The following is a 26,406-nucleotide window of genomic DNA, read 5'->3' as shown; positions in this document are numbered from 1 at the left end:
ACAGTCCATCTTCCGCACCTACACAGGCCCCAAACCCCACCTCTTCCTCCGGTACATTGATGACTGTATCGGCGCCGCCTCTTGCTCCCCAGAGGAGCTCGAACAGTTCATCCACTTCACCAACACCTTCCACCCCAACCTTCAGTTCACCTGGGCCATCTCCAGCACATCCCTCACCTTCCTGGACCTCTCAGTCTCCATCTCGGGCAACCAGCTTGTAACTGATGTCCATTTCAAGCCCACCGACTCCCACAGCTACCTAGAATACACCTCCTCCCACCCACCCTCCTGCAAAAATTCCATCCCCTATTCCCAATTCCTCCGCCTCCGCCGCATCTGCTCCAACGATAAGACATTCCACTCCCGCACATCCCAGATGTCCAAGTTCTTTAAGGACCGCAACTTCCCCCCCACGGTGATTGAGAACGCCCTTGACCGCGTCTCCCGCATTTCCCGCGACACATCCCTCACACCCCGCCCCCGCCACAACCGCCCCAAGAGGATCCCCCTCGTTCTCACACACCACCCTACCAACCTCCGGATACAACGCATTATCCTCCGACACTTCCGCCATTTACAATCCGACCCCACCACCCAAGACATTTTTCCATCCCCACCCCTGTCTGCTTTCCGGAGAGACCACTCTCTCCGTGACTCCCTTGTTCGCTCCACACTGCCCTCCAACCCCACCACACCCGGCACCTTCCCCTGCAACCGCAGGAAATGCTACACTTGTCCCCACACCTCCTCCCTCACCCCCATCCCAGGCCCCAAGATGACATTCCACATTAAGCAGAGGTTCACCTGCACATCTGCCAATGTGGTATACTGCATCCACTGTACCCGGTGCGGCTTTCTCTACATTGGGGAAACCAAGCGGAGGCTTGGGGACCGCTTTGCAGAACACCTCCGCTCAGTTCGCAACAAACAACTGCACCTCCCAGTCGCGAACCATTTCCACTCCCCCTCCCATTCTCTTGATGACATGTCCATCATGGGCCTCCTGCACTGCCACAATGATGCCACCCGAAGGTTGCAGGAACAGCAACTCATATTCCGCCTGGGAACCCTGCAGCCATATGGTATCAATGTGGACTTCACCAGTTTCAAAATCTCCCCTTCCCCTACTGCATCCCTAAACCAGCCCAGTTCATCCCCTCCCCCCACTGCACCACACAACCAGCCCAGCTCTTCCCCCCCACCCACTGCATCCCAAAACCAGTCCAACCTGTCTCTGCCTCCCTAACCGGTTCTTCCTCTCACCCATCCCTTCCTCCCACCCCAAGCCGCACCCCCAGCTACCTACTAACCTCATCCCACCTCCTTGACCTGTCCGTCTTCCCTGGACTGACCTATCCCCTCCCTACCTCCCCACCTACACCCTCTCCACCTATCTTCTTTACTCTCCATCTTCGGTCCGCCTCCCCCTCTCTCCCTATTTATTCCAGTTCCCTCCCCCCATCCCCCTCTCTGATGAAGGGTCTAGGCCCGAAACGTCAGCTTTTGTGCTCCTGAGATGCTGCTTGGCCTGCTGTGTTCATCCAGCCTCACATTTTATTATCTTGGAATCTCCAGCATCTGCAGTTCCCATTATCTCTGCATTCTAGCTTCTTCCTGTTCTTCTTCCTTTCAACCCTCCTCTTCTTGCTCCTCAGCTGCTCAGCATATCTCTGCAACTGTTTACATTTGCTCACATATATTTTACTACAACTGTTTCCATCATCACATTGCATTCATTCCTGTCACATTTATTTTTATATTCAATTTGTTATGACCCTATTAGCAGGATGAGACTCCTTGTTCCACTCCTTCATTTGCCACAACCATTTTAATTTTACAGGGAAGGACACACTGCCAACCAGCAATCAGATGATGCATAGTTCAGCAACAGAAATGAGTCAACCAGATTCCTGATGTTAACAAATAAGAACTAATTTTTTGAAAGCAAAATTTATACAAGCAAAAGAGCAAAGATTGTTAACAAAAGGTTGAAAATGTCCAACAACAGAACTTGCAGAACATTAGATTACAATTTAGCTAAGTAATAGGTAAATTTGGAATAATGAAAAATTATTCATAGTTTGTCCAAATGCAACACTGCACCAAAGCCACTTTCCCCACAAACTACAAATGCTGAGATATCTTCTTGGATCATGGTTATGAGTAGTTGATTTCTTGTTTGCTGAAGACGGTTGTGTCTCCTTTTGGAATCTTTCACTTACGGTGATGAGGTCTTCCAGCAGTACTTCGCATGATCCCCACTTTGATGAGAAGTGTTTCAGAGAAAGAGTGAGATGGAAAGGATTGCCCTATGGCAATTTTTCTCACTGGACTGCGTGTTTTCAAAAACAATAAATTTTATACCCAGAAACTGGGTCACCTGGCCTCTTTGTGGTAATTTGTCATTAGTCTTTTTTATCTATTTATTCCAATTTAATCTATCACAATATGTTTAATGCTCTGTTTCATTTTGCTACTGTCGCATATATTTTAAATTCCTTTCAGTTCTTATTTGTTTTTAATGAGAATTTGTTAATCTTTTTGGACACTTGGGCATTGTCTTCTGACTATTTTGGCACTAAGAAAAGTAAAAAGGGGTAGCACAGCACTTGATACCTCTGACGAGCTTATCTATAACCATTCTTCTATTTTTCAGCCATTTGAGTACTCTTGATCAACCATGCAACTTCCCCGCTTCGCACACTATTCTTCTGATTTCCTACATAAACTGACCACATGCACATTTCAGGAACTGGAGGGATATTTCTCAGATCTCTCAACTTTAGAATATCGAGAGCTATGCATTTGTTCAAGAATTAAATTGAAACATATGTTGTAAATGAAATGTAACATGCCCAGTATCATTAAATTATAAATCTTTTTCCTCACGAGGACTAACTTCTCCTCATTGCTGCTGAGTTATCCAGCCAGCCCTACTTGTAGAGACATTCATCTTACCGCATTGGCTAAATATATTCAGTAAATGTAAGCAGTTTTTAGTCAACATACTTATACTTTTCACTTTGATTTTGTGCTGTTTGTTTGATTTTATTCATTCAAGAGATGTTGGGGTTGTCTAGTCTCTCCTTAAAACAATTTAGACAACTCTGACCAGAATGTTATGAATGAATTTGCCCAGGTGTCCCATAATGCCAAAGCAGTCAAATCAATACAAACACAAGCTGGTACCAATGCAAAACAGTCCTAACTTTATTGGGAACAAACTTACAATAACCTTTAATACTAAGCATGCTATCTCTAATCCTATTTGGCTCTTCAAGGTTATAATACTTCCCAAGTCCCTTGACTTGGTCAATGCACCCAGCATCCCTTGCTGTTTGGCTAAGTTAGCAATCCATCGGGTTTTAGCAGCCGGGAGGCTGCTACATTAGCATGACTGAAAAAAGCGAGTATTTATTTCACATCCTTATTTGACTTTGAGACGGTGACGGTGAGCTGCCACCATGTGACAAAGGCAGTCCCGCTATGCTACTTTAAGAGTTCCACAAATTTGTTCCGATGTTCCTGAAAAAAAGGCGACATATTTCCAGGTGAGGGCAACGTGCAAACTGCAGTTGGAGGTATTTCCATGTGTCCACTGCCCCTTGCATTCTAAATGGTTGATAGTGCCATTTCGGAAAGTGTTGTTGCCAAAACCTTGGCAAATTGCTGCAGTGTATTCTGTAGATGGTACTCACTGGTGCTACTGCATGTTAGTCGTGAAGAGAATGAAGTGCTTAGGTGGTGGATGGGATGTCAATCAAGGGGTCTGCATAGGTATAGTTGGTTTAGAGCTTCTTAAAAGGGCTTTTGGAGCTGTACTCATCCTAGAAATTGACGACCTTTCAACATTCCTCACTTGTGCCTTTTAGACTGTGTCTACATGGCTTTGGAAAGTGAGGAGTGAATTAATAGTCACAGAATCCTTATTTGTAAAAAGTTTTATCAAATCAGTATTTACAAATTTAATCCAGTACATTTCCTAGTCTGGTTGTTGATGCCAAGTAATTTGTTTATGTGACTCATTGCTCTTTCACTGAAGATGGCCATTGGCTGGCACTTGTATATGGGTGTGAATTTTACTTGTATATAGGTGTGAATTTTACTTGCTCTTACCAGCTCAAGCCTGAATGTTATCCAGGTCTTGCAGCGTGTGGGCGTGGCCTTCTTCATTATCTCAAGATTAGTGAATAGAATTGAACACAATGCAATCTTGTGTGAACACGTCTATGATTGCTGAAGCAACCAGAATGATTGGGACTAGGATATTTGTCCTGAGGAATTCCTGTGGTGATTGTTCTGAGATGATTGGCCTCCAAAATCTACAACCATCTCCAAATGTTGCCTTGACATCAAGGGTAGACATTCACCTGACCTCTGCATTTCAGCTCTTTGATTCATTTTGGCCCTGGCTGTATGGCTGCAATAAGATTCAGAGTGAGATGGTCACAACAAAATCCAAACTGACTGTAGTTTCAGTGATAGTTCTGTTTAATAGCATGGACAATGACACCCTCTCCCATTTCATCGATAATTGGGAGTAGGCAATTGGCCAGATTGGATTGTCTGTAGGGTGACAGGTTGTGGTAGAATATAATTATGCTGCTGCTGATAGTAAGACCATAAGGCCATAAGACATAGGAGTGGAAGTAGGGCCATTCGGCCCATCAAGTCCACTCTGCCATTTAATCATGGCTGATGGGCATTTCAACTCCACTTCCCGGCACTCTCCCCGTAGCCCTTAATTCCTTGTGAGATCAAGAATTTATCAATCTCCACCTTGAAGACATTTAACGTCCCAGACTCCACTGTGCTCCATGGCAATGAATTACACAAGCCCACCACCCTCTGGCTGAAGAAATGTCTCCTCATTTCCGTTTTAAACTTACCCCCTCTAATTTTAAGGCTGTGCCCACGAGTCCTAGTCTCCCTGCCTAACGGAAACAACTTCCCAGCGTCCACCCTTTCTAAGCCATACATTATCTTGTAAGTTTCTATTAGATCTCCCCTCAACCTTCTAAACTCTAATGAATACAATCCTAGCATCCTCAGCCGTTCATCGTACGTTAGACCTACCATTCCAGGGATCATCTGTGTGAATCTCCGCTGGACATTCTCCAGGGCCAGTATGTCCTTCCTGAGGTGTGGGGCCCAAAATTGGACACAGTATTCTAAATGGGGCCTAACTAGAGCTTTATAAAGTCTCATAAGCACATCTCTGCTTTTATATTACAACCCTCTTGAGATAAACGACAACATTACATTCGCATTCTTAATCACAGACTCTACCTGCAAGTTAACTTTTAGAGAATCCTGGACCAACACTCCCAGATCCCTTTGTACTTCTGCTTTACGAATTTTCTCACCGTTTAGAAAATAGTCCATGCCTGTATTCTTTTTTCCAAAGTGCAAGACCCCACATTTGCTCACATTGAATTTCATCAGCCATTTCCTGGACCACTCTCCTAAAATGTCTAAATCTTTCTGCGGCCTCCCACCTCCTCAGTACTACCTGCCTGTAACTTTGTATCATAGGCAAACTTTGCCAGAATGCCCCCAGTCCCTTCATCCAGATCAATAATATATAAAGTGAACAGCTGCTACCCCAACACTGAACCCTGCGGGACACCACTTGTCATTGGTTGCCACTCCGAATTGTACATGCGAGGTACGACGATATCAGGCTGCTGCTAGTAAATGGGACAGCTACCCTAATTTGGAAAGATCCCTTACATATTAGTGAGGACTGCTGGGCTCAATAGACTGTACAGGCCTGGTCATATTCAATGCCTTGATTGATGTTGGGTGATCGCTCTTGTTTCAACTTTATTAGAGCTTATTGTAGTGGTTTGATAAAACTGGGTGGCTGGCTAAACCATTTCAAAGGGCAATTAAGAGTCACCTATAAACCCTACAGATGTAACCTCTATTGTTTCACACCCATTGGTGATGTCAAACACTCTCAGGTCAGAAAATTGCCGGCTGAATCCATGTTTTCTGGTGGAAATGTGAAATAATGTTAATATTACAGAATATTATAAATACTGAACAACCATCATATGTAGTAATTATAGAGCTGGACTAACCACTGAGCAATTTCCCGACCTGGGCATGAATGTAATTAGCAATGGACGTAAAGACCAGACAATGCTTTGGCTTCAATTCCGAGCTTTGACTGTGCATGTTTAGAAACAAAGTCCAGTTTGCAGTGACACACTTGCACCTTCTTCTGATGGAGAAAAAGATCCTTTTAAACTGAAACAGTTAAACTCAGGTAAAGTTGTGATTTTTAAAAAAACTATATACGTATTAGGCAGGATTTTGCTGTTAGTGGCAAATGCATGGTGTCAGCAGTTCATTACACCCATGCTTTTTGCATTAACGAGTCAAAATTATGTAGTGCTTCAAAGTACAAAGGAATGTTATATCTGATGCAGGAGAAGACAAGTTATAGCAGTCATTCGGTAATACCGCGTTTGAGTATTACTGAGAAAGACACATGTTGTTGAAGGTTTTCATTTTGTACTCATTTGGATGATTTGCGAGAAATACCACATTAAAAAGAGAGCATGCATTTGTTTTTCTTGTGACTTGTCCTGATGCTTGCAAGACAGAAAGTTTCACCAAAATATGTCCTTTCTCAGCAGTAAGTTATAACAGTTAATTCAACCACATATAAAAGCATGTATCATGTATAAAATAAAATGAAAAATCAAGAAAACAGAGGAAAATGGCATTAAGATCAAAAAAAAGGAAAGGCAACATAAATAACATTTCAATTATTTTATTTTTAAGTTAGAAATCTCTGACAATAATCGTGTTCTGAATGATTTACCTCGCAGACTTGTGATGGTTATCTTTTAATACCTGAATGATTGTTTGATTGTAATGTATCATACCATGACAATTTTACTTTCGTTAGAATGGAGACATGCAAAATTCATAGTTTTATAAGTTTGAAGGAAATCGATCGCACAAGCACAGCATCATCATTCAGTCTGCTAGTAAGGCACCCGAATAAACAATACTTCTAAAGCAGGGCAACCTGCAACTTCTTGATTTCAATGTGTAATTGTGTATGTGCAGTTGATGGAAGTTGCTGTCTGATTTGCTCCTTAGTAATGAGGAGTGTTGATGCCCTCACCATTATTTTTATTTCTAAATCTAGGTCCATTTCCTTACTGCTATGTAAACCTTTCATTCAAAGCAGAGGAAGTTTGCAGAAGATCCTTTCCAATAAAACGGTAAACAGGTCAGCAGAGATTAACAAGGTGTAGAGCTGGATGAACACAGCAGGCCAAGCAACATCAGAGAAGCAGGAAGGCTGAAAAGTTCTGAAGAAGGGTCTAGGCCCGAAACATCAGCCTTTCTGCTCCTCTGATGCTGCTTGGCCTGATGTGTTCATCCAGCTCTACACCTTATTATCACGGATTCTCCATCATCTGCAGTTCTTGCTATCTCTGAAACAGGTCACCATTCAACTTCTTGAATGAGCGCATTGTAGAAAGAGGGATATGGAAGAGAATAAATGATCAAATGCTTTAGAGATCGTTAGCATTCATAGTGGGAATAGAAGAAAAATTATGCTTAGCTGAGAATGAGTGTGCATTCTCTTTAAACTTTTGAAAGCCATTTTTATGAAAGAAACCAGTAACATTCATATCCAGAAATTTTTAAAAAATACTGTACTAATATTAGCCAAACCGATTGGCTTAAATATTTGACTTCCAAGCAAATTATAGACAATTTTTTTTAAACTCAGGGCTTCTTGTATTTTAGTGAACCAAATTTTTGAAAAATGTTCTGTTAAACCAGTATGTATCTTTTCAAAAACACTAGTAGTGGCCTGTGGGCATTGCCAGGTAGCCAACATTTAATATCCATTCCCAATTGCCCTGGAAAAGGTGAAATTGAGGCACCCTCTGGAAATGTTGCCATGCTTGAGGTGTAGGTACGGTTGCAGTCCTGGTGTGAAGGATGTTCCAGTATTTTGACCCAGCAAAGGTGAAGAAACAACAATGTAGTTTCAACTCAGGATGGTGAGTGGTTTAGTGGAGAATGTGCAGGTGGTGGTGTTCCTATGTATCTGATGCCATTGTCCTTCTGATGGAAGATGTTGAGGATTTGAGGTTGTTTTTTGGTGAGTTTTTGCAGGGCACCATGTAGACAGTATGCTGCTGTCACTGTGCATCAGTGTGGAGGGAGTTTATTGAAGGCGTTAGATGGGGTGCCAATCAAATGGATAGCTTTGTTTTCTTTAAGCTAAGTATAACTCCAAACAGTAGAGAGTTTTCCCAATTCACTTCGATTTCAGTTTTGCTAGGAGTCTGTGATTCTACACTTGGTTACATGGTGCCTTGATTTTAATTGGCAGTTATCCTTACTTTCTCTCTTAAGCTCAGTGCTTTAGACTTTATTCTTATCACTTCTGCTGTCACACGTACATATACCCATGGTAGTATCAGTAGGAGTGATCACTGCACAGTCCTCCAGGACACCAAGTTCCATCTCCACACGAAGGACATCCTCCAGCATGTTGTGTGGTACCAGCACTCTGCTGAATGGGATAGATTTCATACAGAGACTTTACACATCTGGGGGCACTGTGGGTGATCAGAAAAAGCAAAACTTATTTTCAAACCCAATCTGTAAACACATGTCCCGATGAGTGCAGGAAGGCAATGTTTGACAAAACATGTCTTTTTTCAGCAAAATCAAGTTTTGTATTGTCAACAGACTCAGTTTTTTTATTTACTCACCCGTTTACTGCCCAACCTGAGTTGCTTTTGACAGGTGGTGGTGGGCTGTCTTCTTGAACCACTGCAGTCCATGTGCTGTATGTTGACCCACAATGCTGTGAAGGGAGGAAGTTCCAAGATTTTGTCCCTGCAATGCTGCAGAAACTGCATTATATTTCCAGCTCAGGATGGAGGGGAACTTGCAGGAGTGCTGATCCTATATATCTGCTGCCCTTGTGTTAATAGATATAAGTGGTTGTGGGTTTGGAATGTGTTGTCTGGGTGAATTTCTGAAGTCCGTCTTATAGATGGTACACATTGCTACTGCTGGAGGGAGTGGATGTTTGTGGATGTGATGCCAATCAATATGTTGCTTTGTTCAGGATGGTGTCAAGTTTCTTGAGTGTTGTTAGAGCTGCACTCATTTAGGCAGGTGGGGAGTATTCCAAGAACATAGAATATAGAAAAGTACAGCACGGTACAGGCCCTTCGGCCCACGATGTTGTGCCGTGGAATATTCCTACTCCAAAAATAAAATAACCTAACCCACATTCCCCTCAATTCACTGCTGTCCATGTGCATGTCCAGCAGTCGCTTAAATGTCACTAATGACTCCGCTTCCATGACTACCACTGGTAAACTAATCCATGCGCTCACAACTCTCTGCGTGAAGAACCTCCCTCTGACGTCTCCTCTATACCTTCCTCTTAACACCTTAAAACTATGAACCCTCGTGGCAGTCAATCCTGCCCTGGGGAAAAGTCTCTGGCTATCGACTCTATCTATGCCTCTCATTACCTTGTACACCTCGATCAGGTCACCTCTCTTCCTCCTTCTCTCCAGAGAGAAAAGTCCAAGCTCAGTCAACCTCTCCTCGTAAGACAAACCCTCCAGTCCAGGCAGCATCCTGGTAAACCTCCTTTGCACCCTCTCCAAAGCCTCCACATCTTTCCTATAATAGTGCGACCAGAACTGGACACAATATTCCAAGTGTGGTCTCACCAGGGTTTTGTACAGCTGCAGCATAACCTCGCGGCTCTTAAACTCGATCCCTCTGTTAATGAAAGCCAAAACACCATATGCTTTCTTAACAACCTTATCCACTTGGGTGGCAACTTTGAGGGAGCTATGCATTTGAACACCAAGATCCCGCTGTTCCTCCACACTGCCGAGAACCCTGCCTTTAATCCTATATTCAGCATTTAAGTTCGACCTTCCAAAATGCATCATTTCGCATTTATCCAGGTTGAACTTCATCTGCCATTTCTCAGCCCAGCTCTGCATACTGTCAATGTCTCGCTGAAGCCTGCAATAGCCCTCAATATTATCAACAGCCCCTCCAACCTTTGTGTCATCAGCAAACATACTAACCCACCCCTCAACCTCCTCATCCAAGTCATTTATAAAAACTACAAACAGCAGAGGCCCAAGAACAGAGCCCTGCGGGACACCACTCAGCACTGACCTTCAGGCAGAATACTTACCATCTACAACCACTCTCTGCCTCCTGTCAGCCAACCAATTCTGAATCCAGACAGCCAAATCACCCTGTATCCCATACCTCCTGACTTTATGAATGCGCCTGCCGTGGGGAACCTTATCAAATGCCTTGCTGAAGTCTATATACACCACATCCACTGCTCGACCCTCGTCAACCTGTCTCGTGACTTCCTCAAAGAACTCAATAAGATTTTTGAGGCATGACCTGCCCCTCACAAAGCCATGCTGACTCCCTTTAATCACACTATGCTTTTCCCAATAGTCATAAATCCTATCCCTCGGAATTCTTTCCAAAACCTTGCTGACCACAGACATAAGACTGACTGGTCTGTAATTTCCAGGGATTTCCCTATTCCCTTTATTGAAAAGAGGAACAACATTTGCCTCCCTCCAATCTTCTGGTATGACTCCCGTGGAGAGTGAGGAAGTAAAGATCTTTGCCAGTGGCTTAGCAACCTCCTTTCTCGCTTCCTGGAGCAACCTAGGATAAATCTGTTCTGGCCCTGGGGACTTATCAATCTTAATGTTTGCCAAAATTTCCAGCACATCAACTTCCTCAATCTTGATCTATTCAAGCCTGCTTTTCTGCTCCTCAAAGTTCTCATTCACAACAAGGTCCCTTTCCTTAGTGAAAACTGAAGCAAAAAACTCATTTAGGGCTTACCCTATCTGCTCAGATTCCACATACAAGTTCCCTACGCTATCCCTGAACGGCCCTACCTTCTCCCTGATCATTCTCTTATTCCTCACGTATGCGTAAAATGCCTTCGGGTTCTCCCTAATCCTTCCTGCCAAGCCTTTTTCGTGACCCCTCCTGGCCCTCCTCAGTCCACTTTTGAGTCCTTCTGAGCAAGCCTGTAATACTCTAAAGCTGTGCTAGACCCTTGCTTCCTCCACCTTACGTACGCTGCCTTTTTCTTTTTGACAAGAAGCACCTCTGTTCCCGTCAACCAAGGCTCCTGAATCTTACCCCTTCTTACCTGTCTCAGAGGAACAAATTTATACATCACTCGCATCAACTGCTCCTTAAACAGCCTCCATATGTTTCTTGTGCCCTTTCTGTGGAACAATTGCTCCCAATCTGTACTTCCCAATTCCTGTCTGATAGCATCATAGTTTCCTTTACCCCAGTTTAATATCTTCCCCTGGTAACTGCTCCTTTCCCTTTCCATGGCTGTTGTAAATGTGAGGCTGTTGTGGTCACTGTCACCAAAGTGTTCTCCCATCATGGGATCTGACACCTGTCTTGGCTCATTGCCGAGCACCAAATCCAAAATGGCCTCCCCCCCTCGTCGGCCTGTCCACATACTGAGTAAGGAAACCCTCCTGAACAGATCTGACAAAAAAAGGCTCCATCCAAACCATCTGCACTAAGGAGATTCCAATCTATATTGGGAAAGTTGAAGTCACCCATAACAACAACCCTGCTACGTTTGCACTTTTCAACAATCTGCCAGCCAATGAGTTCTTTGATCTCCCTACTGCTATTTGGGGGTCTGTAGAAAACCCCCAATGAGGTGACTGCTCCCTTGCTGTTCCTCACTTCCACCCATACTGACTCAGTCGACAGACCTTCCTCGGCAACCTCAGCCCATACCACCTCAGTAGACGAGTCCTCAAAGGTTCTTTCAGCCGCTGTTATACTGTCCTTGACCAACAAAGCCACACCTCCCCCTCTTTTGCCACCTTCCCTGATCTTACTGAAATATCTAAACCCCAGAACCTGCAACAACCATTCCTGACCCTGCTTTATCCATGTCTCTGAAATGGCCACAACATTGAAGTCCCAGGTATCTATCCAAGTTGCAAGCTCACCTACCTTATTCAGGATACTCCTGGCATTAAAGTAGACACACTTCAATCCAGCTTGCTGTCTGCCAGCACACTCCTGTGACAGTGAGGTTCTGATCATGTCCTCCCTACGCTCATCCTCCTGTGTACTAGGACTACACCCCAGTTTCCCATCCCCCTTCTGAGCGAGTTTAAATCCACCCAAGTAGCACTAGCGAATTTCCCACCCAGGATATTAGTGCCCCTCTGGTTCAAGTGAAGACCGTCCTGTTTGTAGAGGTCCCACCTTCCCCAGAGTGAGCCTAAGAAGCTCCAAACTTTTTCCTTGTGTAGGGTGCATAGGCTTTGGGAATCAGGGCATCAGTTACTCATTGCCGTAATCCTGGTCTTTGACAGGCTCTAGTAGTCATTGTATTTATATGACAAGTCCAGTTGAGTTTTTGGTCAATGGTAAACCCCAGGGTGTTGATAGTAGGGAATTAAGTGATGGTAATGCAATTGAACATTTAAGGATGATGGTTAGGTTGTCTCTTGTTGGAGAAGATCATTGCCTGCCAAAAAATGATCATTTTTTGGTTCACTTTATTTCACTCCTTGTAGTCTGAGGAGAATCCAGAGCAAAATGAACAACTAACTCTTTGTGGAAACTCACGTGATATGAGGAAAGAAAAGAATGGAGAATGTCCTCACTGGCTTCAGTACCACCTCAACCATTAACATGAAACCATCACAAATAGGGATTGAGTCGGCTATTTGGCTCCTCGAGCCTGCTCCGCCATTCAATAAGATCATGGCTGATCCAACACTCCTCACACCCACCTTCCTGACTTTACCACATAACTTTTCATTCCTCTATTGATCAAAAATCTATCCCAGTCTTAAATATGCACAAAGACTCTGCCTGCACAGCTCTTTGTGGCAAGGAATTCCTAAAACTCATAAACGTTTGAGAGAAGGACTTCTTCCTCATCTCAGTCCTAACTCAGTACCCCTTAATTCAGAGACATGCTGTCTGGTCTGGGCCTCTCCCATGAGGAGAAATTACCTCTCAGTTTTTTCTCTGTCAAGCCTCTTATGACCTTTTATGTTTCAATGAGATCATCTCTCATTCTTCTAAACCCTAGTAAGTCCCAAACTGTTTAACCTTTATACATAAGACAATTAGTCCGTATTGGGGGTCACCCTAGTGAACCTTGTCTGAACTGCCTCCAATGAAATAAAATCTTTCCTTAAACAAGGGGACCAGAACAGCTCATAATACTCTACCATGCATCTACTGTACTCTGAACTGTGGTTTACCAGCACCTTGTACAGTTGCAGTAAGACTTCCCTACTCTTATACTCCAACCCACTTGAAATAACTGCCGACATTCCAGTCACCTTCCTGATTACCTGCTGCATATATGTGGTACCTTTCTGTGTTTTGTGCACTAGTACCCCAGTCTATTTAAATTGCAGCTTTCTGCAATTTCTATTTAAATAATATTTTGTTCTGTTGTTCTCCCTTCCAAAATGAACAACTTACTTAAGTTATGAGATGGATCACCTTGTGAGCATTGGGTGGGAAGGTGTTGACCAAACAATGGTGATCAAATCAACACCCTTTTCTCATTTTGAAGCATTTTCAAAGGAAGTATTGTCTACAAAAACATCTTGAGATAAATATACTGAGCTATAGAACTGCATTGCGGAAGCAGGAGAATACTATCTCGGGACTTATATCAACTCACATCAAGGTTTCAAGGCATGTCTTGGTGATTGCAGCCAAGATTTGGTTCTGTTCTATCCCTATCTTATAAATTTTTGAGTAAAATAAAAAAATGTCAGGGAAAGCATGATATATATTATTCATTCCCTTGAATGCTACTTAAATATCAATATTTAAGCATTTAAAATCCTTCAAGCCTGAAAGAACATCACAATTCTAAATACTTCACTGATCAAAATGTTGCTGTGATGAAGAAGTGCAGGGTCCTGCCTACAGCTTGAGTTGAGGTAGTAGATTTGTGAACTGGGGAGAAGGCTCAAAGATCCAAAGGGCATACCCAGTTCCTATTTTGGCTCTTTTCAATGCTTAAAAAATGTATAAAATACAGAAGCATGGCTTTTCTCATTCTGTAAGTTTTAAAGTAAACATTCACAAAGCTGCTTCAAATTGAAATAGATATCAAAATAGCATATAATTTTAGTACAGCACTAAGCAATCTTTCTCAAATATTCTCACACAAGAGAAAGAATATTTTGTGTACCATGAACATATTCATGTTACTATTTATGCATTTCTTTTAAAATTTGCAATATGTAATGGTTTGATTCAAAACAGAATGTTTTGGATATGTTATGGATCCTTAAGTGTTAGTTTACAGAAATTATATAAATATTAGAAACATGAATTTATATTGTATATCCATGTGCTCTGGCTTAGACTTGGTTCTGAGAATCTCAAGTATATAATTACACAGACCTATAGCATGGAAGCTGGTCATTTGGGCCCTCTCTATTGCTGCAAAGGACAACTGGGTGATGTGCACAGGCAGGTAATTGACTACCATCGGTTTCCTATCCTTGTATATTGTTTGGATCATACTTAAGATTTCAGTTCAGAGCTCTCACTCCAATAATATTTTCTTGACCATAGGCCCCAAACTTATCTTAAGCGGCATACTGCTTAAAGTAAAATATTTTCTAAGCTGAATAAACAACTGCAAATAGAGATAAATGAGCAAAAAAGAACTTGCCATTGATTAGGATAACCACTAAGTACTGCTGCTTACTGGCATAATCTTTGAGAAGTCAATAATCAAAAACAGAAACTCGTACGGCACTTGTCTGAAGTATTGCATTCAAAATTCCATTTCCATTTTCTTTCAAACTCTTTTGGAAAAGGTAATCACTTTCAAATCCTCACAGAATTGGGAAAGCATATCCTCCTATTCTCTACTTTTTATGAATGCATTGATTTTGTTGTCAAATGCTTAAAACTGCACATGTTTGGAATACATAAAGGTAATTGTATATGGTGAGGCCTGGGTGCCAAATTACAGTGTCAAACAATGTCAAAATTTAGGCATAGGTCACTTAAGACTTATTTTTAAACACCATTTTCAAATTTTCTCAATCTTACATAACAACTGCACAAAAGCTCCATCAAAATTCTCCACTCTTCATTAAACTATTCTGTCTCGCATAAAGCGTACCTCTTGAATTTGACACACAAATGGCTTTAAACTACCATTTTATTGCATTAATGCTCAATGTCATATTTCATCTTTTTCTTTTACGATCTTCCAAATTTTTCACGGGATATGGGCATTGTTGACCTGGCCAGCATTTGTTGCTCATCCCTAGTTGCGTTTAAACTGAGTTGTTTGCTAACCCATTTCAGGGGGTCAACCACATTACTGTGGATCTCCAAACAAAATTGGCAAAACAAGTTGCAGTTTTCCTTCCCTAAAGGGCATTAGTGAATCAGTTGGGGTTTTTAAATTTTTGAAAACATAAATACATTTTTGGGAAGACAGTTGAAGATTTCTACATCATGATATCACCACTTAATGATCAATACTTAATTTGAAAGTTAGGTCCCTTTGTTCCACACTCCCCCACTTGAAATCATTTTTCTACATCTATCTCATTAACTCCTTTTGTCATTTCAAACACCTCTGCTGAGTTGCGCATTAATTTTCTATATTCAGCAGAATACAAGTCGAACCTATGCAACCAGTCTTCTTATTTATAGTGCCATTAAGTCAATCCAGCTCATTCATGTTGGCCAGACATCCCAATCTGACCTAGTCCTGTTTGCCGGCAACTGGCCCATACCCCTCTAAACCCTTTTTATTCATTTACCCACCCAGACGCCTTTTATATGTTACAATTGCATTTCTTTCACAACTGAGAGAAAGCTGGAGAAACTCAGCAGGTCTGGCAGCATCTGCGAACTGAGCAACAGAGTTAACATTTTGTGTCTGCGATGAATCAAGATACTGAAGATCTGCTGAGTTTCTGTAACATTCTCTGTGTTTATTTCAAATTTCCAATATCCAGAGTAGTTTATTTTCATATTTAGTTTGTCTTGTAACAATCTGGTACTGATCCAGAATCAATTGTTCTCTGGGACTGAAATTCCAGAAGATGCTGCGCAACTTCCACAGCACAGTGTTATGATTTAGTTATATAAAATCTTTGACATTTTTCAGGATTACCAACACTAGCAAAGTATGTTGGTGACAGAGAGATGGTTAGACAAAGCCAAAGGCAGGGGCTCCTGAACTAGATTGTCATGCTGTTCAGGATGGCTGATACGGCAAGCACTCTAGATCAGTGTATAATTTAAGATCAGATTTTTTTTAAAAATTGGCAGGTTGGCTATCGTTCTTTACTTCCCTTTATTCTTTTACACAATACTGATATGATCATAATTTATTCTCTATCCTAACAGCCCTTGAACTGAATGCCTTGCTACGCTATTTCAGATGTATTTAACAGTCAACCACATTGTTATGGATCTCCAGTTACATGTAAACCAGACCAGGTAAAGATGGCAGGTTTCCTTTCCTTAAGGGTATTAGTGAATCAAATGGGTTTGATCAACATTCAACAGAAGTCTCATAGTCACTAATACTGATGCCAGCTTAATATTCTAGATTTTTTCTGATTTTTTGATTATTATTTGAGTTTTTTTAAATTCATTTAAATTAGACTGGGTCTCTTAAATTTGACTGGATAGACAGTTTCCTCCCATCTCCTTATAGAAACCTATATTTTTGGAAACTTTGAATGCCTCATTATAACATTGGAACAACTTGAACTAATAATTGGAAAAATTTCCACAGTTGCATTTCCTTAAGTATGCTACATTCATTATGCTACATTCATTAACCTGTGCACATTGACTGCTGTGCAACTTTGTGCTAAAATCATGAATGGTTTACTCAGTGCTGGCCTGTGATGGTTAAAGGAGAAGAGTACTGTACTGAAGTTGGTGCTAGGGATTGAAGGAAATCTAATTTGGAAATGAATGGTACAATAGAAGAAAGAGCAGGCCCCAAGAATTTTGGCCATGATACTGTACTGGAGAGCATGGTGCAGAAGGAGGAGAGATGTATTTAACAATGTGGGCAAGGTGACACACACTCAGAAGTGGATAAAACTTCAACCCTAGGGTTCCATACGAGGAGTCAGACCCTGAGCACCTGGATACAGTGCAGCAAAACATTCACATAGGTACTCCAAGTCAGTGAATAGGTCTTCAAATGTCATCTCCTGCTTATTGAACCACTGATTTCAGACTCTAATGAAATCTCCATAGCCACATCACACAGCTTTTCATGCCAAACAGGCTTCATAACAAACATGCATAGTTTCACATCAGCCTCTTTCATGGTAGAGATGGCAAAGGCTGGCATTAACAGGACAGATATCACTGAGAGCAGAGTTTAGGCTGAACCCAGAAAAGATTGTAGACTCCATCCTTTCCAGCTTGTAAGATTTTTTGACCTAACTCCAGATGGTAACAAGTTTTAATGATTGACTTCATTCTCACAACACATCAAAGTGACGCATCTGATAGCTGTTAGCTCATCTTTCACTCCAGCACAAGTAGCAGTCATTTGACTGCATCTGCAGCAGAAGATCAAATTGCTTTCGTGCAAACATAGGTTGCTGGCATGCAGGCTCAGACTACTGCCATCACTGTGACTGCAGTGCTCAAAGAGGGTATAACTGCAGCCCGGCACTCCTCCTCCAGTAGGATTTCTGAGGCAATACTTGGGTGAATGGCATTGGCTGCATGTGAACCACTAACCTTCCTTAGGAAGTCTAAATTTACCCTCTCACCTTGCTACATGCAAGAACCCTTGCTGTACGTATCAGCAACCCATGCTTTTACACACGTAGCTGTTTGAGGTTGTTCTCCAAGGTCATATGCAGCATCCACCACTGGCTTTCAACAGCCTTCCACCAGCCATACTGCAGTTGGTGGGACCAGCACAAATACTGGGACAGGGAAAGGCACTCTGAGATTAGGCACAAAGGAAATAAGCAAGATGTGCAAGTTGAGTTTAGATTGTTAGCTAATGGAATCACATTAACTGAGTTCTTTACTGACACTTCAACATAAGGGGGATACTTAGGTTTGGGTCCTGTTTTAATGGTCTGTAAAAAGAAGTCTGGCAGGTATTGATTTCAAGTCAGAAATAATTGAAGGACAAGGGGGAAATGAGATGTGAAAAGGAAGATTAAGCATAAGGATACCAACTAAAGCCTTACCAGTGGTCATACATTCAATCATGGTACTTCTGAAAATTACCAGAACCTTCAGTTCCATGGAAATCTGAAGATGCAAGCTGCCTGTCCCCTCCAGTTAGCTCCTACTCTGTTGCTTGTGACTCAACTTATCCCGCAAGAAAGGAAAATGTCTGTCAATGAGTGACAGACACTTTGCCTGGATGATGTAACTGCCAAGGTTGAAATGCTTGCTGTGGAACAGGAGATGAGGTTGTGGGTTTCTTTTTAAATTCACTAGTGGGACGTGGGCATTGCGGGCTAGGCCAGCATTTATAGCTTATCTCCCGTTGCCCTCAATGCAGTGGTCATGAGGTGCCTTCTTGAATCTCTGCAATCCACGTGCTGTAGGTCGACCCACAAAGTCATTAGGGAGGGAATGCAAGGATTTCGACCCAGCGACAGTAAAGGAATAGTGACGTATTTCCAAATCAGGATGGTGAGTGCACAGAGGGGAACTTGCAGATCGTGGTGCTCCCATATGTCTGCTGTTCTTGCCCCTCTAGATCGAAGTGGTAGCAATATAATGAAGCATACAGAGACCAAGTACGAGCCCTGATTGATAGAGCTTGTTGGCAGGCGTGTGGTGGGAGTGTTGGCTAATTCAATGGTGACTGGGGTTGGTGGTGCAGCTGGTAGGTCATGACATGCAAAGATGCATTAGCTGACCCTGGCCACTTATTTGACATCACTGAATTTCTAATGGTATTGCACCCAGGCCCTTAGGGCTTGACTTTTGACATTGACATCCAAGGTCATTGCTTCCACTACTTTCTGTCCTCATGTTGCTCTCCCTTCTGTTGTTGAGACTAGCCATAACTAATGTCCCAATTTTCTGTTCCATGTACGTAGATAGAGTGGAATTTTCAAAGCTCTGGGTCATGACAGGCCCATTTTACTCTGCAGTCAAACTGTAAAATTAGTCCCAAAGCGGTCATGAATGTTATATTTAAACAAAAAACAGCCTACTAATACAGAGATTTAAATTTTTAAAAAATCTACAATCAAGGTCAATATAAAATCTTCACAATTCATTTATTTAAAACTCACCTTTACAACAGTAGTTTTCTTCCTTTGTTGTACATGTTGCAAAGATGGCAATGCATGGCTTATTCCAGTTAAGTTACATGACCTGTAAACACTCATTATAAAGCAAGACAAGGAAAAAAAAATGGCACCTGAATTCTTTCACAAACTATATGGGCAACACAGACCGCAATCAAAACAATAAAAAGACGTACATTAGAAAAAGTGAAGAAATGTCATTCTTTTCCATACATTAAATTTTCAAGCACAATAGTAAAAATACAATTGACATTGTTTCTTAAAGCCAACATGAAAGTTGTTGGTATAAATTTATAGTGTTTACACAGAGGGTACAGTGCTCCCGATATTACACATTGCTCTGCAGCCATTGATCTATCTCAGCCTTGTTGTTTTTTAGCCAGTCTATATTTGTCTGCACCGTTTCAATGGCTTGTTTACGAGGCATCTCTCCTGCTCCAGCATTTGGATATTTTGCAAAGAAATCTTCCATCTTAAAATGAAAAAAAGCATAAATGTGGATATAAACTGAAATGAGAGAATTTGTTAACCAAAGCGATAAACTTTCCCAGCACCATCCACACAATAGAGATTCCCAATCCTCACTTTCTACCCCCATAATATCACACTCCAAAAGAAAAGTGGTAGAGAACGTGACAAATTGATTTTATCTCAGGCCTTTAGTTCTTTTTTTTGGTCCTTCATTACTGGTCTCTATACTGGTTAAGACGTGTTACCATCTGTAGCTTTTCCTCATTCCCAAAGGTCAAACTGGAACATTAATTATGGACAGAATACCATGAGGGTGAATCAGCAAGGATTTGCAGATAGTGAGCATCCTGCCGATTTTAACCATGCACCCTCTATTATGAACGTGGGTGGGTAGTTGGTGTACTAGCCGCCTGAACTACATATCATTGACCCTGTACCCAACAAAAACCACACGAGGAAACAGCATATAAGGCCCAGCCCGTGTTTCACTCTCCACTGATGCTGCCAAACCTGCCAAGTATTTCCAGTATTTTCTGCCTATAGTTCAGATTTCCAGCATCTGCAGTGTCAACTTTGTCGGAAATAAATGGTTTTCCACACAAGCATTCATAGTTCTTCCTGTGACTGGTGAAAACATGTCGACCTCAACTATTTTGTGCTCCACATATTCATATGTATCATCTGCCAGTTGAAACAGGTTGTAAAATAACTGAAGGACCCAAGTACCCAGTCTGCATTGTCAGTGGGTTTGATTTTATCAAGTTGATCGCAAAATAACTGAGGCAAGACTGCAAGTTGCAGACAACCCACCATCCTCCCTTTTGACCAACCTTCCGAGCCTCCCAGCTTCCATGTCTCACTTTCCATATCTGTTCTGATCCTACGTTCTTATCTACCCTCTGCCATTCATTTGATGACACATTCCAAAAATTACGATGACTCATGCCTATGAGTAGCGAGTACATAACAATCTATTAATGATATTTCTCTGATCGCATCTCGATGTGTTTTGATCTTGTTTCATATTTATCATGTGTTATGATTTGTAAACCTTGATGCAAAAATCAGAACAAAGTTAAAACAGCCTTCCTGCAGCTCACCTGCCACAAACTGAGCTCGGTGTTAAATGAACTGGTTATTCTTGAAACTAGACGTCCGAGATTTCTATCCGTAATTGTGTATCTGAAATTTGAACAAAATTTATGTTAAATTTAAGTTAAGGGAGCTCAGAAATCTCCAATTTTTCCCTCAACTGAGGATCTGACACCAACATAATTGACAGGGCCTTTAGAAGTGTCTGACCTATTTCCCATACTTCTGCCCTCACCCTTTCACTTCCCTCCTACAATACCAGTAGGTTTCCCCGGTCCTCACTATCCACCCCACTGGCATCTGCATGCAAAGGGACTCTTTCTGTCACCTCCAGTGTGATGCCACGAGTAGACATATATTTCCCTTCCCTCCCTTGTCAGCATTCCACACAAACTGTTTCCTCCAGGACCCCCTGATCCACTCCCAACACTTCCCCACACTCCCATGGCATATTCCCATGTAATTGCAGAAGGTGCCATTTACCTCCTCCCTCCTCACTATCCAAGGCTTCAGGTACACCATCCAGCAGCACTTTACCTGCACTTCACTCAATGTAACCTACTGTATTCATTGCTCACCATGTGGTCTCATTTACATTGGAGAGATGAAATGCAAATTGTGCGATTGCTTGGCAAAACACCTACGTTCTGTCCACAATAATGACCCTGATAGTTTGGTCACTTGCCTCTTCAACAGACCAGTGTTTCCTGGTCAACATCTCTATCTCAGGCTTGCTGTAGTCCTCCAGCGAAACTCAGCACAAGCTGGAAGAAGAGCATTTTATCTTACACTTGGAGACCCTGCAGCCTTTAGAACTCAATACTGAGTTCAAAATTTTAGAATCCAATACACCTTCTTTGATGTCCTTTGCCCAACGCAATGCCCAGGCCCTGTCATAACATGGGCTGATTTTAGCACAGTCAACACATTCTCACCTACTTATTGTGCCTCATGTTAGATTAGGTTTAGGTTTAGATTAGGTTTAGGTTCCCTACAGTGTGGAAACAGGCCCTTCGGCCCAACAAGTCCACACCGCCCCTTAGACCATCCCACCCAGACCTATCCCCCTATAACCCACACACCGCTGAACACTACGGGTGATTCTAGCATGGCCAATTCACCTAGTCTGCACATCTTTGGACTGTGGGAGGAAACCGGAGAACTCGGACGAAACCCATGCAGACACTGAGAGAATGTGCAAACTCCACACAGACAATCGCCCAAGGTGGGAATCGAACCCAGGTCCCTGGTGCTGTGAGGCTGCAGTGCTAATCACTGAGCCACCGTGCCACCCCACCACTGAGCCACCGTGCCGCCCCACCACTGAGCCACCGTGCCGGATATTCCATCTGCCAAGTTTTTGTCCACCTGTCTCCTTGAGTAGAGTTTTTTTGTTGCTTTCATCAGTTGTTGTTAGCTTCTCCTTTTTCCTGCCTTAATACCATTCAATCCTTTGCCTGCCTAATGTTGTTCTCTCTCTCTCCCTCTCTCTCTTAGCTCCATTGCCATCTATACACTCACTCCTTTTCTACACCACTGCTCCCACCTGTTGCAGCCCCCACCTGTTGCAACCCCTTCCCTAGCTACTATCAGTTCTGAAGAAGGGTCAGTGCACTCAAAATATTAACTCTGCTTTCTCTCCACAGATACTGCTAGACCTGCTGTGTTTCTCCAGCAATTTCTGTTTTTGTTTAAGTTAACCAACTTTTATTTTAAAACAGTTTTGAATAAACAAAATTATGAAAGCACAATGCACAAGATTTGTTGAGGTAGATTGAGCGAACACATTGAAAACCATTATTGTACATAGGCAATGTATAAAGAACATGATATACAGCAACGATACATTCCCTTAAGATGCAGAAACTCAAGAAAGGTCAGTCAACCTTGGTTCACAAAGGAAGCTCAGGATTGTATAAGATTGAAAGATAAGGCCTATATTGCCAGTAAATCAGTAGACTGCAATTTTTTAAAGAATATAACCAAAGAGAAAAAGAAACTGAGAAGGAAAAGCAGGATAGAATACAAACTAAATCTGACGAAAAACAAAAACCATTTGTGAAAGCTCCTATAGGCACATAAAAAGAGAATAACTGTCTAAAATGAATGGATCCATTATAAGCAAAGTCAGGAGAATTTGTAATGAGGAATAAAGAAATAGCAGAGAAGCTACACCATTACTTTGTCTTCATTTAGGAAAAAAAACAACGAATCTGCTAGAATTTAATAATCCAAGTGGCTGTGGAGAATGAGGAGTTGAAGGAAATTTACTTCATAAGAAGATTGTACTGGAGAAAATAATAAGGCCACAGGCTGATTAATCCCAGGATTGGATGATCTACGTCCCACAGTGCTGAAGGAGGTAGCTCAATCAGAGCCGGTGGTGATTCCATTAGTGATGATCTTCCGAAATATAGAATGACTCCTGTGGATTGTAAGTGATCAAATGTCACCTCACTATTTAAGAAGGGAGAGACAGGGGAAAAGAAAATAGGAAATTACAAACCTGTTAGCCTTACATCAGGAATTGGCAAAATGCTAGGGTCTTTTATAATGTATGGAATAAATAGTCACTTGGATGACAATTATGTGATTGGGCATAGTCAGCATTGATTTACAGATTTGAGTTTTTTTTTAAGATTCTGAACTTTCAAAATGGATAAAATGAGAACTGCTGGATAGGTATATATGGATTTTCAGAATGCTCCTCCACAAAATTAAAGCACTTGGGACTGGAGTTAAATGTACTGGCATGGCATGGCTAATAGACAGGGAACAGAAGACATAAGTGGGCCATTCTCTTACTAGAAAGTGGGGAACCATAGGATCAGTACTTGTGTTCCAGCTGTTCACGTTAGTAACGTACTGATGATTTTGACATCTGGGCCAAATATTATATTTCCAAATTTGTGGACAATATGAAGCTAAGTGGAAATGGATTTTGTGAGGGTGATGTAAAGTGGCTTCAGTATGATTCGTGTTGGCTTAGTGAATGGGCATGAACATAACAGACATAACATAATGGAGAAATTATTAAGGCCAAAGGTTGATTAATCCTAGGATTGGATGATCTATGTCCCAGAGCTCTGAAGGAGGTAGCTAGATCAGAGCTGGTGGTGATTCCATTAGAGATGATCTTCCAAAATATAGAATGATTCCTGTGGATTGTAAGTGATCAAATGTCACCTCACTATTTAAGAAGGGAGAGACAGGGGAAAAAAACAATAGGAAATTACAGATCTGTTAGCCTTACATCAGGAATTGGCAAAATGCTAGGATTTTGCACTCGAATTGGATGTAAATACAGAATGTAAAACTTACAATTAATAGTTGGCAAAAAACATAAATTTGAATTGAAAACTGAATCTTTTTGGCATGACTCTTGGTGTAAGATATTACAAAATTGTTGTCATATCTTTAAAAGTCCATTTACTGACAATCAGATTTACACCGATATGTGAAAACATTGATCCTACCTTTCCACTAAATACTCCCAGTTGAGTCGCGTCCAATCCCAGGCCATAGTTTTCCCATACTTGTTGTACGAAATGTACCGGAGAACAGTGAACACGTCCTGACTCTTAATGAGACTTTCACTTTTAATATATTTCAAGAATCTGCATTATGAAGCAAAAAATGACATTTGAATATTGATCAACTATTTTAACACAATTTGAAATTATTGAATAAGAAAGACTCTCAGGACTGTTACAATGCACAAACAGACTCTCCAAGTGAACATTTCGCCTCAAGCCATTTTCTGGCTTTCTCCCCACAATTGTGCATATTATTCTTATTCTAATAACTATCTAATTGTCTCGTAAAATGTCTTGATTTATCCTGATTCCACCACATTCTCAGGCTGTGCCTTCCAGACTCAAAACACTCTGCTTGAAATAGCTTTTCCTATATCTTTGTTTATTATTTTAGGTCTGTTCCGACATGTTCTTGATCCTTTCACAAGTTGGGATGTTTTCTTCTTATTTACTGTGTTCCTTATGATTTTGAATATTTTATGTAGATTGTCTTTCAGCTTTCTCCTCTCCAACAAGAACATCCCCAGATTCTGCAATCTATCTTCATCTCTGTAATAATTCTCCAATGCCTTGATATCCTTCTCAAAGTGCATGTCCAGAACTGTACTCAATACTCCAAGGAGGCTGAACTTGAGCCTTATACAAACTAAACGTATCCTCCTTGCCCTTATACTCTATGCCCTTTTAATAAAATCTCAGATACTGAATGCTATTAACTACTCTCCCAACCTGCCCTGCCACCTTTCATGAGGTATGTACCCATAAGTCCAAGTCTCTCTACTCCTGAACCTCCTTTAGCGTTGTACTCTTATTTTATATTGCCTGTCTTATTTTTCCTACCAAAGGTGCATCACCTCTCATTTCTCTGGATTCGAACATCATCTGCAACTACCCACTCTTTCCGCAAAATTATTCATGTCCATCTGAAGTTCTACAAGTTCTAGATTATTAACATCCAATCTCTAAAACCAAGTGTCCAAACACTAACCCACTGTGGATCTTCCTCCAGTATGAACAAAATATCCATTAGCCACTCCTCTTTGTTCCCTATCACTTAGTCAACTTGTATCCATGTGGTTGTTGACTTGCTTGCCGAGCTGCTAAGTTTGTTTGCCGATGTTTTGTCACCATACTAGGCAACAGCATCAGCATGGCTCCAGTGAAGCATCGGTGTTCTGTCCCGCTTGCTATTTACGTGTCTTCGTTTGCTGGAGTGTCTTTGCTTGGCTTGTCCTAGCCAAAAAAAAAGACAAAGACACGTACAAGAATTCCTGGAGGCTTGGCACTCAAACTGGAACTCCATTAACAAACATGTAGAGCTGGACCCCATATATCAACTTCTAGGAAACAATTCCAGAAGTGATGCCACCCACCCCACCAAGACACATAAATAGCAAGCGAGACGGAACACTGATGCTTCACTGGAGGCGCACTAATGCTGTTACCTAGTATGGTGGCAAAACGTCTGCAAACAAACTTACCCACTTGGCAAGCAAGTCAACAACTGCATCAACAACGCTACAAATCTTCTCAAAAACCTTGAACTTGTATCCATGCTGCTATTACCAAATTTGTTCCCCAATTTCTAATTACAGGTCTGTTTTGTGGCACTGTATTAGATGTCTATTGGAAGTCCATCATGCACATCACAGCAACAGCATTTCCCTGAGCAAGCCTCCATTACCTCAAAAAAGCTCCAATAAATTTAGTTAAACATAATTTTCTTTTACGATATCCATGTTGACTCTCTAAACCATATTTGTCCATGTCACTATTAATTTTGCCTAAATTACAGTTAATACAAGTTTTCAAACCACAGATATTAAAAGTTTAGCCTGAAGCTGATAAGCCTATCTTTACAAATTTTTGAACAAGGATGTTACATTTGAAATTCTCCAGATCTTCAGTACCACCCTAAGTCTAAGGGA

General features: G+C 41.6%; 1 protein-coding gene and 1 long non-coding RNA gene across 4 annotated transcripts in view; one reads left to right on the top strand and one right to left on the bottom strand.

The window, feature by feature from the left end:
• LOC125455178 (uncharacterized) overlaps positions 1-26,406 on the top strand; it is an 89,505-nt gene that overhangs the window by 56,770 nt on the left and 6,329 nt on the right. The window lies entirely within an intron of this gene.
• enpep (glutamyl aminopeptidase) overlaps positions 19,331-26,406 on the bottom strand; it is a 73,529-nt gene continuing 66,453 nt past the window's right edge. For both annotated transcript variants that reach the window (XM_059645838.1, XM_048536883.1), the window contains 3 exons: positions 24,419-24,559; positions 20,951-21,032; positions 19,331-19,851 (listed from right to left, as the gene is read on the bottom strand). In XM_059645838.1, coding sequence (XP_059501821.1) covers positions 19,708-19,851; positions 20,951-21,032; positions 24,419-24,559 — 367 coding nt within the window. In that variant the 3' untranslated portion in view covers positions 19,331-19,707. The remainder of the gene's footprint in view (positions 19,852-20,950; positions 21,033-24,418; positions 24,560-26,406) is intronic.

Source organism: Stegostoma tigrinum, chromosome 1 (assembly GCF_030684315.1).
Source record: "Stegostoma tigrinum isolate sSteTig4 chromosome 1, sSteTig4.hap1, whole genome shotgun sequence".
Lineage (NCBI taxonomy): Eukaryota > Metazoa > Chordata > Chondrichthyes > Orectolobiformes > Stegostomatidae > Stegostoma > Stegostoma tigrinum.
Note: the sequence above shows the minus strand (reverse complement) of the source record. Positions and strands in the feature narration are given on the sequence as shown.